The sequence below is a fragment of the Sapajus apella genome, unplaced genomic scaffold (genome assembly GCF_009761245.1).
Source record: "Sapajus apella isolate SASKATOON/1434 unplaced genomic scaffold, GSC_monkey_1.0 scaffold19, whole genome shotgun sequence".
In the NCBI taxonomy this organism is placed as follows: Eukaryota; Metazoa; Chordata; class Mammalia; order Primates; family Cebidae; genus Sapajus; species Sapajus apella.
In genome coordinates this window covers 24,577,019-24,596,549 of record NW_022436959.1, presented here as the reverse complement: position 1 = coordinate 24,596,549, position 19,531 = coordinate 24,577,019, and the positions used below count along the sequence as shown (strand labels likewise).

Here is a 19,531-nt window from a genome sequence, read left to right as displayed (position 1 = left end):
TGAGACGGAGTTTCGCTCTTGTTACCCAGGCTGGAGTGCAATGGCGCAATCTCGGCTCACCGCAACCTCCGTGTCCTGGGTTTAGGCAATTCTTCTGCCTCAGCCTCCTGAGTAACTGGGATTACAGGCATGCGCCACCATGCCCAGCTGATTTTTTGTATTTTTAGTAGAGACGGGGTTTCACCATGTTGACCAGGATGGTCTCGATCTCTTGACCTCGTGATCCACCCGCCTCGGCCTCCCAAAGTGCTGGGATTACAGGCGTGAGCCACCGCGCCCGGCCCAACCTAGAGAATTTTAAAGAAGTATTTTGACATACACATACACACACACCATACCATTTCACATTTTTCAATTATCACAGGGTTTAGAAGGAAAGGCACAAATACAAATATCAAGCATCATCTCAATGGCATGAGCAATGGTATACTACATCAGACTTATGTTTTCTTCCTGGAAAAGATGCTCCTCTAATAATCAGGTATACTTATTAATCACTATGATCATGACAAAGAAGGATTATTGCAAGACCCTTTGCTAGACCCTAGAAGTTAGGATATAAGTTGTATCTTTAAAAGTCTGTAAGGTTTTCATAACAGAAATAAAGAGCATTTCCCTCCACTGAAAAATCATGTGCAGAGAAATGAAAGAAAGAAAGCACAGCACTTATAAGGATCTCTTCTACCTGCTTTTCATTATCATTTCATCACACCATACATCTCAACATTCTATTTATCATTCCTAACATTTCTGGGCCAAAGGTTGTAACAGAATCATGAGCTGACCTGCATTGCTTCAGTTAGCATGAGGCTTGTCTATGGAATTTGCTCAAGGTTGCAAAGTCAGTAAATGGTGAAGCCAGGATTAAACTCTTAGCATACCTGATGCCCTGCTAAGCATTTTGTTTTATTGCATCACTTGGGCAGTATTTTGTAATAAAGCAGTAGACAGAAGCCAAAAGAGCTTATTCTGTCTGCATAGAGGAGGGACACAAATGATTCTGAAAATAGAGTTACAAAGTTCTGTTTAAGCAATATTAATTTAACAATAGTACAGAGATTAAATGTACAAAGGTTATACATTGTTTGGAAAATGACCCCAAGATATAAACTGCATCAGTTTAAGTGAGCATGCATCCATAGTTTTATTACTACTTATACATAATCTTACTGTCTTGGATCATACCAGCTTGTGTGTAAAGTTGAGATCACAATAATATAAATGCCCAAAGAACAATTCTTAGTATTACACATAGACACCTACACCCTAAATGGCAGTACTTTTGCTCTGAATCTCACAATAAATTTCATGGGAAAGTCCTCTTTAACTTCAAAAGCTAATTCATTCTCCTAACAGATTTAAGGCCTAACTCTAAGATCTAGGCAGATCTTATACAGATACTGTATAAGAATACAGATACTGTTCCACCCTTTCATTCTCCCCTACTGCCAACCCCTACCTATAAATAAATAAATAAATAAATAAATAAATAAATAAATAACTGGTGCAAATAAACTTCCACAGCCACACAGTTCTGAAAGCAATTGCAACATTCAATCTCTCAAACCCTATGCACAATAATTTTCTATCTCAACTTTCATCTCCACCACTTACACTCTAAAGTACTTTATAATATATAAATCCTTTTAAAAATAAAATGGCATTTTTATTAGAAAAAGGAGACGTCCTTTCTCATTCCAGTTGCTGTACTCTGAGGTTCCGATCTGTAAAAGTAAATATTTGATTAGGTGATTGCAAGGTTCCCTAAACAAGAAGGACACTTCCCAATGATAATGTAATTAATTACTGCCATTACCTGAAAATATTTCTTTTCTTAAAAACACTTTTTATGTGTAATATAATTGCTATGTAAATGCAATAATCTATTCAATTATAATGAATGACTTCCAATTCAGCTTTCTATGATCTTCGGCAAATCGTTAATGTCTCTAAGCCTTAACTTCATTTGTTTTTACATCTTGACTCTGATTTCTGATGCCACTTTTATCCTTAGCTGACTATGATTCAGTCTCATCTGACACATAGTCACATCTGGGAAGCGGCAGTTATCATCCCAGTTTCAAAAGGGGAAACAAAAGCCTTAGGCTTTAGAACGTATGTGCAAGTCTCTTCACGTTCATGCCAGTTGTGTGGTGACCCAGAATGGGGGGTATGTTTTTCTATTCCTACTTTACATTCTTTTCACCACACAATGCTAACTTGGTAGTATATAAGATAGTATGGCCTGGTAATAGAAAGTCTTGCAACAGGTTAAGAATCTGCTGAATTCAGAACTGATGATGCCCAATGTGCTAAGATTCCACTGAAAGCAGTAGTATTCACTAAATAATTTATTTTGTGGAACAAATACAGAGTTTCCACAATGGGCCAGGTAGTTGGTTGTGATGGTAGACAGGTTGTAGTTCTTGTGCCATATGCTCTTTTCCCAAAGTTAATGCCAGTCTGTGGAAGTATGGCCCACAAATCCAGGCTCATATAATAGGGACAGAGACTCTATTAAAGATTCCAGGGCATTCATCTATTTAATAGTAAATTATTTTTATCTTATATAGTTAATTATCTTTAATAATTTTCAAGTTCTCTTCTCCCATGCCTTGTAAAAGAGATATTTGGAATGAGAGACATTAGTTGCAGAGATATTGGTGCTTGGTTATCTCTTATATTTTGGAATTTTCCTATTCTCAAAAGGGATGCCCTGATGAGAATCAAGCCCCAGATTCCTAGACAAACTATAGCAAATACTCCCAATATCTGTGTTTGTATTACTAACCTTTAACCAGTTTGTATGTTGCCAAAAGTTTCTAAATGGTGATAAGATCTTGAAACTACCTTGGCAATTTATTTTGAGGTGTGTCACAATATAACAAAGAAATACATGGAACTAAAATTTTCTGTGCCATAATATTTTAATAGCAGTCATTGTGCTAGTTATTTAAAGCAACATTCTGCATTAGAGGGCCTAAAAGAATGACAGTGTAGTTTCTTCAAGTTTGTATTATGACCGAGGTATGAAAAACTTAGGCTAAAAGTCCAGTTACCACTCAGCTAAGGCCACCTGGTCAAAACTAAGACCATGGATATAACCTAAATCCCATACCTTGATCAAAAGAGAAATCAACTTTTTTGATCAACAGTCACTATTATTAATATGATATTCCATATGTCTTAGAAACATTTGTTCTTTTATCAAGTTTTAGATTATAGTGAATATTCCTGAACATTACAGTGTAACCTCATCAGCCTGAGGCATAAGATACCAGTTTAGCCAGTTTGAAAGTGAAGAAAGCCATCAATATTTTGGAGAATGATTTAGACCCATTTCTCATATTTAGCATATTTTCAGAAAATAATATGAAACATGGCTAGATCCTACCAATTTACGGAGTCAGGGAAAACCACTTTTGAAGGATATATTTTAATGTTGTTGAATTTATTAGTCATGATTTCCCCACTATTTTAAAAAATTTTTAGAAATTAGTAAAATTACATCTAAAAATATTGCAAAATACTACCAGTATCTGCAGAATGTGAATGAAAGCCCATATTCTTAAGATTTGGGGTCTGGGGTTAACACTTGGAAACGTATGTCACAGTCAACCACTAGCGAAGAATTAGGTTTCACACGAGTAGGAATTCCTGTGGTGAGTTACTGATCCTGATGTTCCCCATGTTCCGTTTCCTTCTTGTTTGGTCATTTGTGCAGCTTTACCCTGTTCTCCTCACTATTTATAATCTATCACGCTCTGTCCCGTTGTTTAGTCATGCTGCTTTGAAAAAGCAGTTTCCACTTCCTCATTAACCAGTCAGTCTTTAACCCACAGTCTGACTTTCACTCCCACAGTTCCTCGGAAACTGTTCTTGCTATGGGCGTCGATGATCCCTGCTAAATCCAGTAAACACTGTGACATTAACCACTGGATTCTTGTATTGCAACCCACACTGTTGACTTTCCCCGTCTTCTGCAGCCTCACTCCTCCCCAGGCTTCCTTGTTTTCTTCCCTTTCAACCACCCTTATTCTTCTTTTCATGGTCTGCCCACCCCTTCAAGTACTTTTTTTAATGATCTTAATTATTGTCTCTTCTTTTATACATTCTTCCTAAGCAAACTTATCCCCACCCAAAGCTTCAGCTGCTACCCATGGGACAATCTAAACTTAGTCTAACTCAGACCTCAGACCTCTTGCCTGAGCTCCAAGTCAGTATTTCAGATATTTCAGCTTGTATATGTCATGAGAGCCTCAAACTCAACACATCTAGAAAATGACTTCCTCTCTAATTGTCTTTATCTTATTAATGGAGCCACCACTCATTCAGGTTTTCAAAGCCAGAACCCAGGAGTCATCCTGAAAACTCCTCCCAAGTGTTCCACTTTCCTTTCACTGCTATCCTAGTCTATTCTACCTTCTAATGATGTCTTGAATCTTTCCTGTCCTCTTCACTGCTGTTGATACTGTCTTAGTGCCCCATACCTGACACATTCCTTCAAGTCACCAGGCTTTTGTTTTTGCAGATTGATTCCTTTGCTTAGAATACTCATCTCTTCTTTGACACCTTTCTCCAGCAGGCATCTCATATTTTCTCATCCTTCAATATCCACCTCAGATATTGTCTTTTCCATAGTTTGTTTCCTGACCTTTTCTCCTGTTTCCCCTGTCCAATGTTCCTTCCTTATACGGTCAGGTCTACAATTAACTTTCCCGTCACAATGCAGAGACTTGCTTCTCAGCCTTTTTCATATTGCTTGTCCATTTACTTATTAACCTTACTCACTCTTACTTTGCTTCTAAAGTATAAAGCCTAGAACTTAGAGTTACTCGACAAATGTTTCAACAAATGCATATCTATCCAGCATAAAGCATATGGCTCCTGCAGTCACGTGTCTAGAGATATTTTTCTTGATTCGTTTATAACTCAACTGTGCCCAATTATCAAACTCCTATTTCCCCAGAAGGGTTAAAAATAAAAACAATTGGGCCGGGCGCGGTGGCTCAAGCCTGTAATCCCAGCACTTTGGGAGGCCAAGGCGGGTGGATCACGAGATCAAGAGATCGAGACCATCCTAGTCAACATGGCGAAACCCCGTCTCTACTAAAAATACAAAACAGCTGGGCATGGTGGCGCGTGCCTGTAATCCCAGCTACTGAGGAGGTTGAGGCAGGAGAATTGCCTGAACCCAGGAGGCGGAGGTTGCGGTGAGCCGGGATCGCTCCATTGCACTCCAGCCTGGGTAACGAAGAGTGAAACTCCGTCTCATAAATAAATAAATAAAAAATAAAAACAATTTTGATTTATTGAAACGAATTTTGAATGGCCAACAAGTAAATGAAAAAATGCTCAACATCACCAATTATCAGGAAAATGGAAAGCAAAACGACTATGAGATATCATCTTATCCCAGTTAGAATGGCTATCATCAAAAACACACCCAAAAAGGAAATGCTCATGAGGATGCACAGAAAAAGGAACTCTTATACACTGTTTGTGGTAATGTAAATTACGTTATTATGAAAAACATTATGGACGTTTCTCAAAAAAATTAAAATAGAACTACCATATGATCCAGAGTCCCACTACTGGGTATTTATCTAAAGGAAGGGACATTAGCATATCAAAGGGAATACTCATGCCCCTATGTTTATTGCATCACTATTCACAATAGTAAACATATGGAATCAACCTAAATGTCCATAAACAGATGAATGGATAAAGAAAATGTGGTATATACACAATGGAACAATAATCATCCCTAAAATGAGGTATGGAATCCTTCCATTTGCAGGAACATGGATGAATCTGGAGGATATTATGTTAAGCAAAGTAAGTCAAGCACAGAAAGATAAATACTTCGTGTTCTCACTCAAATACAGTGGCTTTAAAAAAATGAGCTCATAGATCTGGAGAGTAGAATAATGGTGATTAGAGACTGGGAAGGGGATGGGGAGGGGAGGACAGAAGTTAATTAACAGATACAAAATTATACCAAGATAGAAGGAATGAGTTCTAGTATTCTATAGTACCATATGGGGAGTACAGTTAACAATAATTTATGTTTTTTCACAGCTAGAAAAGAGGACTTCCAGTGTTATAAGTGATAAATGTTTGAGATGATTGATATACTAAATGTTTCGATCATTATGCACTTTATACTTGTATCAAAATATCACTCTGTAGCCAATAAATGTATACAATTTTTACATGTCAACTAAAAGGGAAAAAAGGTGAATTTTGTTAGCCTTTAAAGTAGTTTGAACTTATCCTACCCATCCCCTTTTCCATACCTCAGGAGCAGGGGACATGTATATAATGTTATGGCCTGGGGTGGGGAGTGAGGATGAGGATGGAAGTCTGAGTCTGGTTTGCAGCCAGCAGTCTTCACTAATCTATAACCTTCATTGAGGCATAGTCATTCCATTCATTCTTGAGCTTTGGGCTTTAGCCTCTATTCCCAAGACATTTGCTGGGGAATATCCACAGCCTCATTTTGGTCTTCTGATGTCGTGGTCACATATCACTGCAACACCCTTTCTGGTTCTGTCAGCTACCACTACACTCTTCTCAGGAAGTCTGCTTTGTTTTTCCCAGGCTACCCTGGAGTTGTGGGATGTGGTATCCTCATTGGACCTGTGGCCACTGGCCCAATGGCTTGGATGCTACCCTCGGTCATTTCCGTTCTAATGCTTAGGCTCATGGATGGGGGTAGGACAAATCAATTTGAAGGCAAGTGTGCTGGTCTCTTCTCAAAGATTCATTGCTTTGGGTTAGATTTCCTACTTCTCTCAGTCTTCTTCTTTTTTACTTTTTGAACCAGACAAACTAGTCTTACACCGTCTCACATTTTTGCCTACTCCATGGTTCCTGCAAAATATACCCCAGCCCCTAAGACCTTGTGCTGCTTAAGTTGCAAGACCAGCTTTTGAAACAGCATCCTCACTTATCCTGGCCAAAAACTTTAGCAAAATCAAGTTTCTTTTAAATTAAAACTATGTTGGCTTTCAGACTTCTGTCTCTGCTATTACTTAAAAATGCCTATTTTAAAATAAGAGACTGAACCAAATCTTCTCTGTTCTGGATACATACCTTACCCCAAAGTAAACATACCACTAGATTTATATAAAGAGAGACTTGAGGCAACAAGAATGGATAATGGGAAAGATATACCAAATTTTAAACCTCTAAAATGTATCCTGCAGTTACAGTTGGGATGAATGGCATTTATTCTGTGCCTAGTATGTGCTGAGTGAATAGAATTGTAAAGGTAAACAGCAGATAGCCTTTTACCTCCAAGTATGGTCAAGTGCTGGGAGTCATGGACAAATACACAAGTAAGAGGATGGCAAGGTAAAATGTGAGACATGCTGGAGGAAAGATATAAACCCATTATAATTGGAGAACGGATGAGGACACTAGGAAAGGCAACTCTTAAGGTATCATAATTTGTACTTTAATACTTAGCCATGGTTTCACATTAGAATTATTTGGAAAAGTTTTTTAAAATGCTGATAACTGTGATTCTAATTTTAAAATTTTGGAATTTGGTGTTGGTACTTCTTAAGTCCACTTCCCTCCAGGATACCATAATATAATTTACATTGAATATTGAAAATAACTTCAAGAAAACATCTAAAGGTGATGGACAAATCAGGACCATATTATTACCAGGGGAAGCCTTCCGAATTACCAGTGACAAATCCATATGGGTCTACAGCAACCTCAGTTCTTGCCTCTTCAGAAGAAACAATTTGACTGAGGCCCATAAGGCAGAAAAAGAGGCCAAGACAAGTTTCAGCGCAGGAGTGGAAATTTATTTTTAAAGGCCTTAGAATAGGAAGGAAAGGAATGGAATAGACCCCTTTCCCGTGATTCTTCCATTAGGGTGGACCGCCCGCATGCACAGTGCCTTCCTTACCCTCGGGAGGTGAGCACACGCAGTGTGTCTAGCAAGTCATACACGTGCCCATCTCAGGCTTTTTTCTTTTTTCCAGTGGTGCACCCCTAGAAGGTCATACTCCACCATGTTGTCTCTTCTTGCGCATGCCCAATAGTTGCTTCTCCCTGGCATCTGCGTTCCCATTTAGTGTAATAGTTGTGGACCATCAGGAAATGCCCTCTTTCAGGTGCCAGCTGCCAAACTATCACTTTTAGAGAGACAATGTGAAATTGCCGAACCGTCATCTGACATTCCTAGTGGTTGGAGGAGAGCTCTCTCCTGTCCACTCATGCTTGTGTAACTACCTGTAACAATATGCATGAAGAAGCAGTAACTCCTCATGTGGATTGAGCAGTTGAGTCACCAACTTATATGGCTGGCAGAAATGCTTTTTGTTAAGGTATGACTGTAAGCCTTTTTTTTTTTTTTTGATTTGGCAAATACTAGTAAGAGAATATAAATTCACCTGTGCTCGCTGGTGAAGGAACCCTTCCAAACTACGCAAAGAACCCTTCCAAAACTGTTTATCTGGTCCGGTGAGTGGCATCACTACCAGCAACCAAGCTAGAATTGTCCAAGTCATTTGCCTTTTCCGTGTCCCTCTAGTGCACAGCTAATGGCATTACGGACCAATCCTATAGGCTTTGAGCTTCTAAATATTTATTTCTCTTCTCTCTGTCACCACTGATCTGCCCTAATTCAAATATAGTTGCTTCCTTTCCGGTCGCCAAGCCGTCAGTGGCCCTGCATTTATCTTGTATCCTTCATTCAGAGGTAGTTTGAAAAACATACAATGTCTTTCAATACATATGTAACTGATAAATATTGAGTTGGGTTGGTTTTGGGTAGACAACAAAATAGATATAAAGAAACATTTGTTTATTCAAAAATGAGATAAGTCATACTTTACACTTTCGAAATAAAAAGGATTCCTGGAGTTATCTCACAATCATTATCATTTTAAAACTATGCTTAGAGAACCTAAAGGCTAAAGATACATCTTAATGAATTTCTATATTTGGTAACTAGATAAGACAAAGCTAATATATGGCAGGAAGAGGAGGAGGTCTGGCGTCACGTTCTCCTTTAATGAAATTTTAGATTTCACTAGAATAATAACTTAGAAAAGGACAAAAGAGCAGCAAGCCTATGCTTAATTCTTTGCACATGTTGAGCCAACATCACATAGGCTGTTTTGGGTGCGCCTTTAAACACAGCCTCTGAAATCTTGCTTTTCTTCCAGGGCATCATTGAACTTTGTTTTACTTTTGCCCTTATTTTCTGTCCTCCAATGATGTCTGGCTACATTACTAGCTCACCACATAGTTTAAAAAATTTTTAGAAACCTCTGGTTTTCGAGACCAATAATAAAACACCCCTCCCCAAGTATGGTTGTTTCTATAAATATCACTTGCTTGCTTTTATTTCTTGCAACTAGTGGACCAGACTAACTGCTAGTAACAGATTGTATTTATTGTCTTATTTCTTCTTTTTCCAATTGTGCAGAATAATTTTGTTTTTCTGTAATAGTTTGTGTATTAAGAGTGAATTATAGTTCCACAAACTTCTACTAGAGGATGTTCATATGCAATATGTACATCATCATCTTTCTGCCAGGAATTAAGTAGATTTCATTCCAAATTATTCACAAATTGATAATTTTATATTTACAGGGCTTTTTTTTTTCTTAACATTCCTTCCCTAAAGAAATAAGATACTTAGTGTTGAGTTGTTAAATGCCTTAGGATCTTAGACAGTGAAATAGTTGCCCCTGAAAGTGTTTGCTTTACAATTTTCAGTGTCTCGCATACTTAAATCAAGTTGATGAATAGTTTTTAAACTATTTCCTGTTGAAGCATTATAGACTATAGTGAAAACTTTTTGTTGTAGTAATAGGTATTTACCTATCACATTAATTCAGACTTTTTTTTAGCTTTATGAAGGAATTTATTTTTTAAGCTTACTCCCTGGAGGAAACCGAGTAAGTTTAATTATAGAAGAGAGTTTTTTCAAGCCTGGTGCCAACTGAATACAAAGTTACCTTGTGCCAGAGTGGTGAAGTAATCATAACTAATTACCTCTGAATAGAGTAAGTGTTGGGCAGTACAGTTTATTAATAGAAGTCCACACATTTATTTTGGCACAGTAGAGCTCTGTTAAAATGAAATGTCGTAAACACATTATCCACACATGATGGAATATAAATTTTCAAATTTGATGAAATACTAAAATTCTGTTTAAGCTTTTAAAGCAAGTTTTAATGTACTGCTGCAGCCATTGAATGAACATTTAATTAGATTGAATGAAAATGGTGTTTTCAGCCTGGCACGGTGGCTCACACCTGTAATCCCAAAACTTTGGGAGGCCAAGGAAGGCAGATTGCTTAAGCCCAGAACATCAAGACCAGCCTGGGCAATAAGGTGAAACCCCATCTCTACAAAAAATACAGATGTTTGTTAGCCTTGGTGGCACACACCTGTAGTCCCAACTACTTAGAAGGTTGAGGCAGGAGGATTCCTTGAACCCGGAGGCTGAAGCTGCAGTGAGCCAAGATTGCACCACTGCGCACTAGCCTGGGTGACAGAGTCAGACCCTGTCTCAAAAAATAATATAAATAAATAAATAAATAAAATAAAAAGAGAGAGAGAGAAAACAGTGTTTTAATAATGACTTGTCAAGCAATGTGACTTTTAGCCATTTACAATTAAAGTTATCATTTTATTAAATTTTTTATCTCAACCATTGAAAAGTAAGTCTAAATAGGAAAATATGTCACTTGTATATAAATGGTGGCATAAAATAAGGTGAAAATTAAAAAGAGAGTATACAAGTCATTCATTTTCATGTTAAATTAGAAGTTTTCTATAACACTTTGCTTAGTAATTTAGTCATCTTTAAGTTAAACAGAAAACTTCACTTTTAACGTTTTAATATTTTTGTATTTCCTAAATGTGTTTTTACTATTTTAAAGTTAAGTAACTTAGGGAACCTGCGGTCTCTAAGCAATGATGAGAAATATTTTCTATAACTAAATTTACCTCAGAATTGATATGCACATAAAACTCCAACTCACAGTAATATCATAGAAAATATTCTGGGATCCATAAAATATTTGTAGACTCCTATGTTAAGTAATAACTATGTTTGTAAAATTATCATGTTCTCATTCACTTTAAAACACATTTTACCATGCTCTGATTATGTTTTACAGATGCTAATAAAATTTACTGTAATCATATAATCTCTTTGAAGTAGATGAGAGGTCACTTACACAACTAAGGTAACAAAAACATAAACATCTGTTAAATGATTTTATAAATACCTAGTAAGTCAGTAGTGAAACTTGCTAATGAACCTGAAAGTTCTAGAGAGCTAAGTTCTGGTTACTTCACTTTCACTTTAATGTAAAATATAATTATTAGAAGTTTGCTTTCTCAGACTTGCAGAAAAAATAATCACTTGTAAAATATAATTAAATAAGCTAGGAAGAGGAATCTGAGAAAAACACTAGTTTGTATTTCATGGTGTGCGTGTGCGTGTATATACATATAATGTGAAAAAAAAAATATATATATATATATCTCCACTCGTTGATTGATGGGCATTTTGGGTGGTTCCATATTCTTGCAATTGTAAATTGTGCTGCTCTAAACATGTGTGTGCAAGAATCTTTTTGGAATAAACTTCTTTTCCTAGATACCTACTAGTGGGATTGCTATACCAAACAGTAGATCTACTTTCATTCTTTAAGGAATCTCCACACTGTTTTCCATAGTGGTTGTTACATAGTTTACATTCCCACCGAACAGTATAAAAGTGTTCCCCTTTCACCACACCCATGCCAACATCTATTTTTTTTTTAATTTTTCCATTATGGCCATTCGTGTAGGAGTGAGGTGATATCGCATTGTGGTTTTGATTTGCATTTCTCTGATAATTAGTGATGTTGAGCATTTTTCATATGTTTTTTGGCCATTTGTATATCTTCTTTTGAGAATTGTTTACTTATATACTTAGCCCACTTTTTGATGGGGTCGTTTGTTTTTTTCTTGCTGATGTGTTATTTGTAGATTCTTGATATTAGTCCTTTGTCAAGTGCATAGTTTGGTAATATTTTCTCCCATTCTGTGGGTTGTCTATTAACTCTTGGTTCTTTCTTTTGCTGTGAAGAAGCTTTTTAGTTTAATTAAGTCCCATCTATTTACATTTTTTTTTGGTTGCGTTTGCTTTTGGGTTTTGGTCATGAAGTCTTTGCCTAAGCCAATGTTGAGAAGGGTTTTTCCAATGTTATCTTCTAGAATCTTTATGGTTTCAGTTCTTAGATTTAAGTCTACTCAGCTATAAAAGGAACAAAATAATGGCATTTGCAGCAACCTGGATGAAATTGGAGACTATTACTCTAAGTGAACTAACTCAGGACTGAAAAACGACACATCGTATGTTCTCACTCACACATGGAAGCTAAGCTATGAGGATGCACAGACATAAGAATAATCCATTGGACATTGGGGTCTCAGGAGGGTGAGGGATGGTGAGGGACAAACAGTTACACATTGGATACAGTGTACACTGCTCCGGTGATGGGAGCACCAAAATCTCAGAAATAACCACTAAGGAACTTATTCATCTAAACAAATGCTACCTCTTCCCCAAAAACCTATTAAAATTAAAAACAAAAACAAAGATACATGTAGGGAAAAATATTCTGATTTATAGGGTCAGTTTTTCTCTGTCATGAGTCAAGTGCAAGTAAACTGTTTTCAAAACAAACAACACTAGTTTGTGCTCAGCAGAAAAGTCTACTGAGTTGCACTGGATAATTAGATATTACAAATTCCCTGTTGTGCATGACAGGTGTGGTGTGCTCAGAGTACATCATACCTGGTACGCACTGGTTGAATGCTAGAATCGCTTGGGGAGCTTTTGATAAACACAGCTGCCCAGAACACACCTGAGATTTCCTAAGGAAAGGGCTCACATATGTTTTTAAAAATTACTTTGCTACTCCATTATCTGATTTTAGTATTCAGTGGCTAAGAGTTGACTGATCACTGTGAGCCATTTATTTTTACTCTTTATAACTGCTAACTTTGGCATGGTATTCAAATGACCTCCATATGTGAGCCTCATATTCCAATGCTCAGATGTAGAAAAGAGGTTAAAAAGAAACAAAAGAAGTACACTCTTCTTTTAGAAATAGGAAAGAAACACCCTTTGACCATAATACATAACTGTATTTGATTCTTGAGAGAAAAGGATTGCTAGACATCATCATTTTTATTTTATTTCTTATGAAGTTTTGCATTGCTAAAATGCATATTTTTATTCTTAAAGAGGACTATGGATTAGGTCATCAGGGATGTTAAGGGAGCAGGTCAGAGAGACTGTTACAAGCCTACTTTGTTCAGAATCATGCTTCCTCTATGTACAGGAGAGGCTGCTCCATTTTAGGCACTCAGTAGACCATTTTTTGAGTGAGGAAATGACTCTGGGCTGGAAATGTAATCAGAGAAGAGTTCATTTCCCTGGATGTTATATTTTGATGTTACTGATTTATTTACTCTTTTTAAAAATTGCAAACACACTGTCAAATGCCCAGAAAGTGGCAGCCTAGGTCCATTTTCCTCACACTGAACCACAAGTTTATATGGTGAATTAATGAAATGTTTGTGGGAATGTTTTGAAAACCAAGCATGGTGCAAATGTATTATTAGTCAATTTTTCTACCTGTCCATCTCTCCTTGCTAGTTTTTTCTTATTTATCTCTGTATCCCCAGCGTAATAAGCACCTAGTAATATATATGACATAAAAAAATCACTGACTTAGATCCAATAAGCATTGAAGGCTTTCTTTCTGCATATGCATGCCATCTGACTCTCTTAAAACTGTTTGTCTTTTTTTTATGCAAACACAGAGACGGAGCTTGTGTTTTTGTTTCTACTTAAATGTAATATATTTTTCTATGTGTTTATTGTATTCTTGATGATGTACCTTCACTAATTTTCTAAATAAGTATTTAAACATTTTTTCCTAATTTCTAACTACTGAAGAGGAGTGTACAGTATCCACACAATGACATTTATGTAGCCCTCCTCTTATTTATGGGCATTTGTTTTTTTTCTTTTTTTTTTTTTTTACATATATCCCATATTTGAATATTTCCGTAGTTCAGATTCATATAAATGGAATTTCTTGACATTAAAAGCATATTTAACTTTTTGATAATGATGCTAAACCACCCTTACAAAACCTGCGTCAGTTTATACCACCCAAATAATGGGTGATAATGCCCATTCCAACAGCCCCTCCAGGTTTGGGTATTGCTCAACTTCTCTTTCTTTCTTTTGGTAAACCCTGTTCATGGAGGAGATGTTTTTTATTATTATTTTACATTTGTATTTGTATACCTTCTGGACACTATACTAAAATCTAAACTATGTAGTAGTTTAAGTGGCAGCTAATATAATCTCCACAATATATCACACTGATGTTCTGTTTCTACTTATTCATGTTTTGATGTTAAAGTATAATTTTAACAGTTAAGTATGAAATTTTCCCTATGTATCATAATTTATATAACTATTATCCTGTTCTTGAACAATTAATGCCTTTTCAGGCATCAATTAATGCCTCACCAATATAATCGCATAGCAATAAAAACGCTAGTATGTGTGTGTGCTTTTCTCCTTTTATGAATAATTTATTAAAATAAGTGCCAGATGGTGATATTACTGGGACAATATCACTCTTTTTATGTCTCTTGATAAGAATTGTTAAATTGCTTTGCATATATTAATTCTCTTGATTTAACCATTCCAAAATGTACATATATATCAAAACATCATGTTATACACAATAAATATATACAATATATATTTGTTAGTTTAAAAACATGAATAGTTTAACCAAAGTGTTATATCAATTTTATTATCATCAAGAGTATCTTATTTTAGCAGATTCTTGACTACTTTTCTGAAGTATGGTATATTTATTATTTCAAATTTAATCCATATGTTTACTTTTATAAATTATTTATAGATTATATACACAAAGAATAGAGATATATATATTTATATTTTCCATGCTTAAAAACTGCTTACTTTATACTTCTAACTGAAAGCAGCAGGATGCAGAATGAAGTATAACAATTACATACATACTTTAACAACAGGTCATTTAATTTTCCTTTTATTTTCTTAAATAATCACCACTATTAAACTGAGGCTGAATGTCTTTCTCATATTCTTAGGGTCAATAGATCTGCCTCTTTCTTTTAGGAAATTTATCAGTGGTGTGGTTCCTCTTGCAACAAATATGAACGTCTGAAGGCAAACCAGGTAGCTACTGGCATTCGATACAATGAAAGGAAAGGAAGGTCTGAACTAATTGTTGTTGAAGAAGGACGTGAACCGTCAGCACTTATAAAGGTATGGGGACTCATGTTGTTTGTTAAAGGGCTACCACTTGAAGTCGTGTGTGTTGTGTGTGTGTGTGTGAGAGAGAGAGAGTGGGGAGAGAAGGGGAAAGAGATTCAACATATTTTTCAATAGTGAGCCTAGCTACAATTAGTAAGAGGAAACAACAGAGTTATCTAAGTAATGGAACTGGAAAAACAGAAAGTCATGACTATTACTATCATCGCGGGTGTCACAATCAAAAGAAGCGCTGGCCCTATCTTCTATGGTATATGAGGAGAAACAAATGAGTGACACTTTTGAAATCGACTATAAGAATGTATTTTGGAAGAAAGACAATATTATTAGTTCATTCATCTCTTCTTCTGGGCTTCTCAGCATTTTTTTCAAACAGTAGTTTTCTTCAATTTTAAAATTAACAGTTGTTGGTTGAGTGTCCCTTTTCCGAAGTGCATGGGACCAGAAATGTTTCGGATTTTGAATTTTGGGGGGGGTTGGGAATATTTGCATATACAAAATGATGTATCTTGGGGATGGGAGCCAAGTCTAAACACGAAATTCATTTATCTTTCATATACAACTTACATAAACAGCCTGTAAATTTATACAATATTTTAAGTACTTTTGTGCATGAAACAAAAGTTGTGTTAAGTACTTGTGGGTGGAATTTTCACTATTGGCATAATATCAGGACTCAAAAAGTTTCAGACTTAAGAGCATTTTTTTAAATTTTTAATTTAATTTAATTTTTTATTGCATTTTAGGTTTTAATTTCAGATGTTTGGATTAGGAATGCTCAACCTGTATTTTGTTAAAAGAATGATTATAAAATCTTACACCAAGAGATTAAATATGCCAGTGTTATTTCAATCATTTTAAGCTAAGAATTACAGGCAACACACGATTTTAGTGTAGTTCTTAAATTAATATGAAAACTAAGTGATCATGGCTCTATAGAACTACATCATTTACTTAACCATTATATGACCCTTAGGCATTTGGTTGTGACCAAACTTTGCCTTTTAAGAATATTACAGTGACTACCTAAATGTATTTATTGTATGTATTCCCTTAAATAAGATTATCAGTTAAGGAGTATAACCCTCAGGCACAGACTTTCACATTAATGATGTTTTGGAAATAATTTTAATTCGGTGGGGAAAATTCTCATAGTATAATGCTAAGAGAAAAGGCAGGATATAAAATTTTATATGCAGTATTATCTTAATATATAATGTGTGTATACAGCTCTATATTCATACATACATATATATCTAGAAAAATATGCTAAAATATTATCAGTATTACATCTTGGGATGTGGCTGAATATTTTCGTCATCTGTCTTTGTTATAACGAACATATATGATTCATTTTATAATCAGAAAAAAGGTCATTTAAAAAGTTAAGATAAAATTAGGGATGGTTTTACTGAATTTTCACTGGGTAGAATAACATAGCTAATAAATCAGACTTTGAAAAGTATTCGAAACAAATTCTTGATCTTTTGATACTCTTTCAAGGCCTCTGTTCTAGAGATGTGATCAACCATGTAAATCTTCTAACTTGGCATATTTGGAAGCAAAAATCTGTAAATAAGATGTATTTCTAGTTGACTGTAACCCCTTGTTTGAATAGCTATGTTTGGATATAATAAGACTACGGAAGCAGACTCACCCTGTGAAGTGGTAAGAAGAGTGTTAGATTAACTATCAGACATCATTCATGCTTCTCCAGGGCTTCCCTTGGCCCAAAGCAATCTTCTAACTACTCATTGTCTCTGATTCCTCATTTGCAAAGTGAAGGGTTAGACAAAAAGGCTTCTCCAGTCCCTTTAGGTTCTAATGATCTATGATTCTACCTTACCTCTTGGGCAGCAGCTGTGTTTAATTACCACTCGTTTGCCACTTGTAGTCTGTTCCAGGAAGCGCTGCTGCTATGGCTGAGGGGCCTTGCTGTGCATGTACATATTTGGTGTCCTTGCTTACTGGATTTCATTCAATGTTTTGAAAAAGAAAGTATAATCAGTCAATTAATACATTACACTGTAAAATTAAAATAAGAAAATGCAAATGAAGAAAAACTGCAAAAATTTTGGCTTTAAAGTATTAGTGATAAGGATAAAGAGATATAATGCTTAAGATAAAATGTCATGTCTGTGTTTTCAAGACTTTTCAGTTTTGGTTTTTAGAAAAATTCGATAAAGCACCCACTTTGTTTTCATTCAATACATTCAGTGTCTATACTACATTTTATTTGACTACTTTCACTCACACAATGAACTGAGATGAATTTTCAGTGAAGACCTTTATTAGATAAGGAAAAAAACAGCATTCAGCGGACTTTTTTTTGGAAATGTAGTTTTGCAGCCCGATTACAAGAAAGAGTAATTATTTGATTAATTAATTGAGCACCTATAACAAACTTGTTTGACTTCTAGGCTTTCTTGGTGTCGTAATGATAAGGATAGAATAAAAAAAGCCCATGAACTTGGTTGGGAAGAATTAAAATTTTATTTTCACTAACTGAAGTATAGCCTTTCCTCCAACTGTGAAAGTAATCAACAAACATGAGTAACATGGACAGTCCTGTGACTTTTCAGATCATATTACAGCTATTGTAGACAACCTCAAAATATCATTTACACTCATTGCTACTTGGCAATTATTATTGCTATTAGATCTGTTCCTTACTAGTATTTAATGAGTTAATGAAAAGCTCATATATTACTTTATCAAACTTTGAAATATATATTGATATTTCAATAGTTGCATTTCAATGTAATTCATTTCCATTATAATACTTTGTTTCTTGTTTTATGCATTTAGCAAATATTTTTCTTTCATTCTTTTTTTTTTTTTTTTTTGAGAAGGAGTCTTGAACTGTCGCCTGGGCTGAAGTGCAGTGTGGTGATCTTGGCTCACTGCAACCTCCACCTCCCAGGTTCAAGTGATTCTCCTTGCCTCAGCCTCCCAAGTAGCTAGGATTACAGGTGCCCACCACCATGCCCGGCTATTTTTTTTGTATTTTTAGTAGAGATGGGGTTTCACCATGTTGGCCAGGCCAGTCTCAAACCCCTGATCTCGTGATCCACCTGCCTCAGCCTCCCAAAGTGCTGGGATTACAGGCGTGATAGTAAATATCTTTCTTAGAATGGAGCTAGGAGACTTCAGAAGTGGTCCAAATCAGTCTGTAGCACGCGCGCGCGTGCGCGCGCGCGCGCGCACACACACACACACACACACACACACACACACACACACACACACGGTATCTTCATTTACGATTAAAAAATATCATTTATTTTTCTGAGACTGTCATGCAACTGGTGATTTTGTTAGAGTCTGAAAATCTAAAAGTTTTTCAAATATCGTTTAAATTTGACCTTCTAAATGATTCATCCTGTTGCCCAGGCTGGAGGCAATGGCGCAATCTCGGCTCACTGCAACCTCTGCCTCCCGAGTTCAAGCAATGCTCCTGCCTCAGCCTTCTGAGTAGCTGGGACTACAGGCGCTCAGCACCATCCTGGCTAATTTTTTGTGTCTTTAGTAGAGATGGGGTTTCACCATGTTGGTCAGGCTGGTCTGGAACTCCTGACCTCGTAATTCGCCTACCTCAGCTTCCCAAAGTGCTGGGATTACTGGTGTGAGCCACCGCACCCAGTCTAAATGATCCATCTTAAATGGAGTTATTTTAAAATTATTTAACTTTAAAAACTTTAAAAACATAGTCTCACTACGTGAAAGTTAGTAATGGCTTGAAAGCAAGGATATTTTAATCAATTAAATGAGCCTGTTTTCATTATTTTGTATTCAATGCTGAATTTTTGGAACTTGACTAACACATTAAAATGCTCAACACTGAAACTCAAACTTTTCTGAGAGTCTTTTGAAAAATTTATCTTTAGTTTGAAGTATTTCAGCTGTTGATCACACTATTTTCACACAGTTTTGATATGGTTTATCTACAGAGTGACCATAAATTTATCCTCCAAAGCAAAGCACATTGTAGAGTATAACGGGGCACTATAGAGACAGAACACAACCATCATTAACAAGACCAACTCGGGAAACACGATGGATGCTCACCCTCCTTTCTGTATCTTTAGTATTTTTAAAGGCTCATGTGCCTAAATAGGAAGACAATCCTGTATGTGGAAATAACTCTGT

General features: G+C 36.0%; 1 protein-coding gene and 1 long non-coding RNA gene across 2 annotated transcripts in view; one reads left to right on the top strand and one right to left on the bottom strand.

Annotated features, from left to right (window-relative positions):
* The window catches only part of SCIN (scinderin), an 83,494-nt gene that overhangs the window by 12,410 nt on the left and 51,553 nt on the right, over positions 1-19,531 (top strand). The window contains exon 4 of the mRNA XM_032287073.1: positions 15,227-15,376. Coding sequence (XP_032142964.1) covers positions 15,227-15,376 — 150 coding nt within the window. The remainder of the gene's footprint in view (positions 1-15,226; positions 15,377-19,531) is intronic.
* Positions 17,265-19,531, bottom strand: part of LOC116557573 — a 55,507-nt gene continuing 53,240 nt past the window's right edge. Inside the window, exon 3 of the long non-coding RNA XR_004271579.1 lies at positions 17,265-17,349. This is a non-coding gene — a long non-coding RNA (uncharacterized LOC116557573). The remainder of the gene's footprint in view (positions 17,350-19,531) is intronic.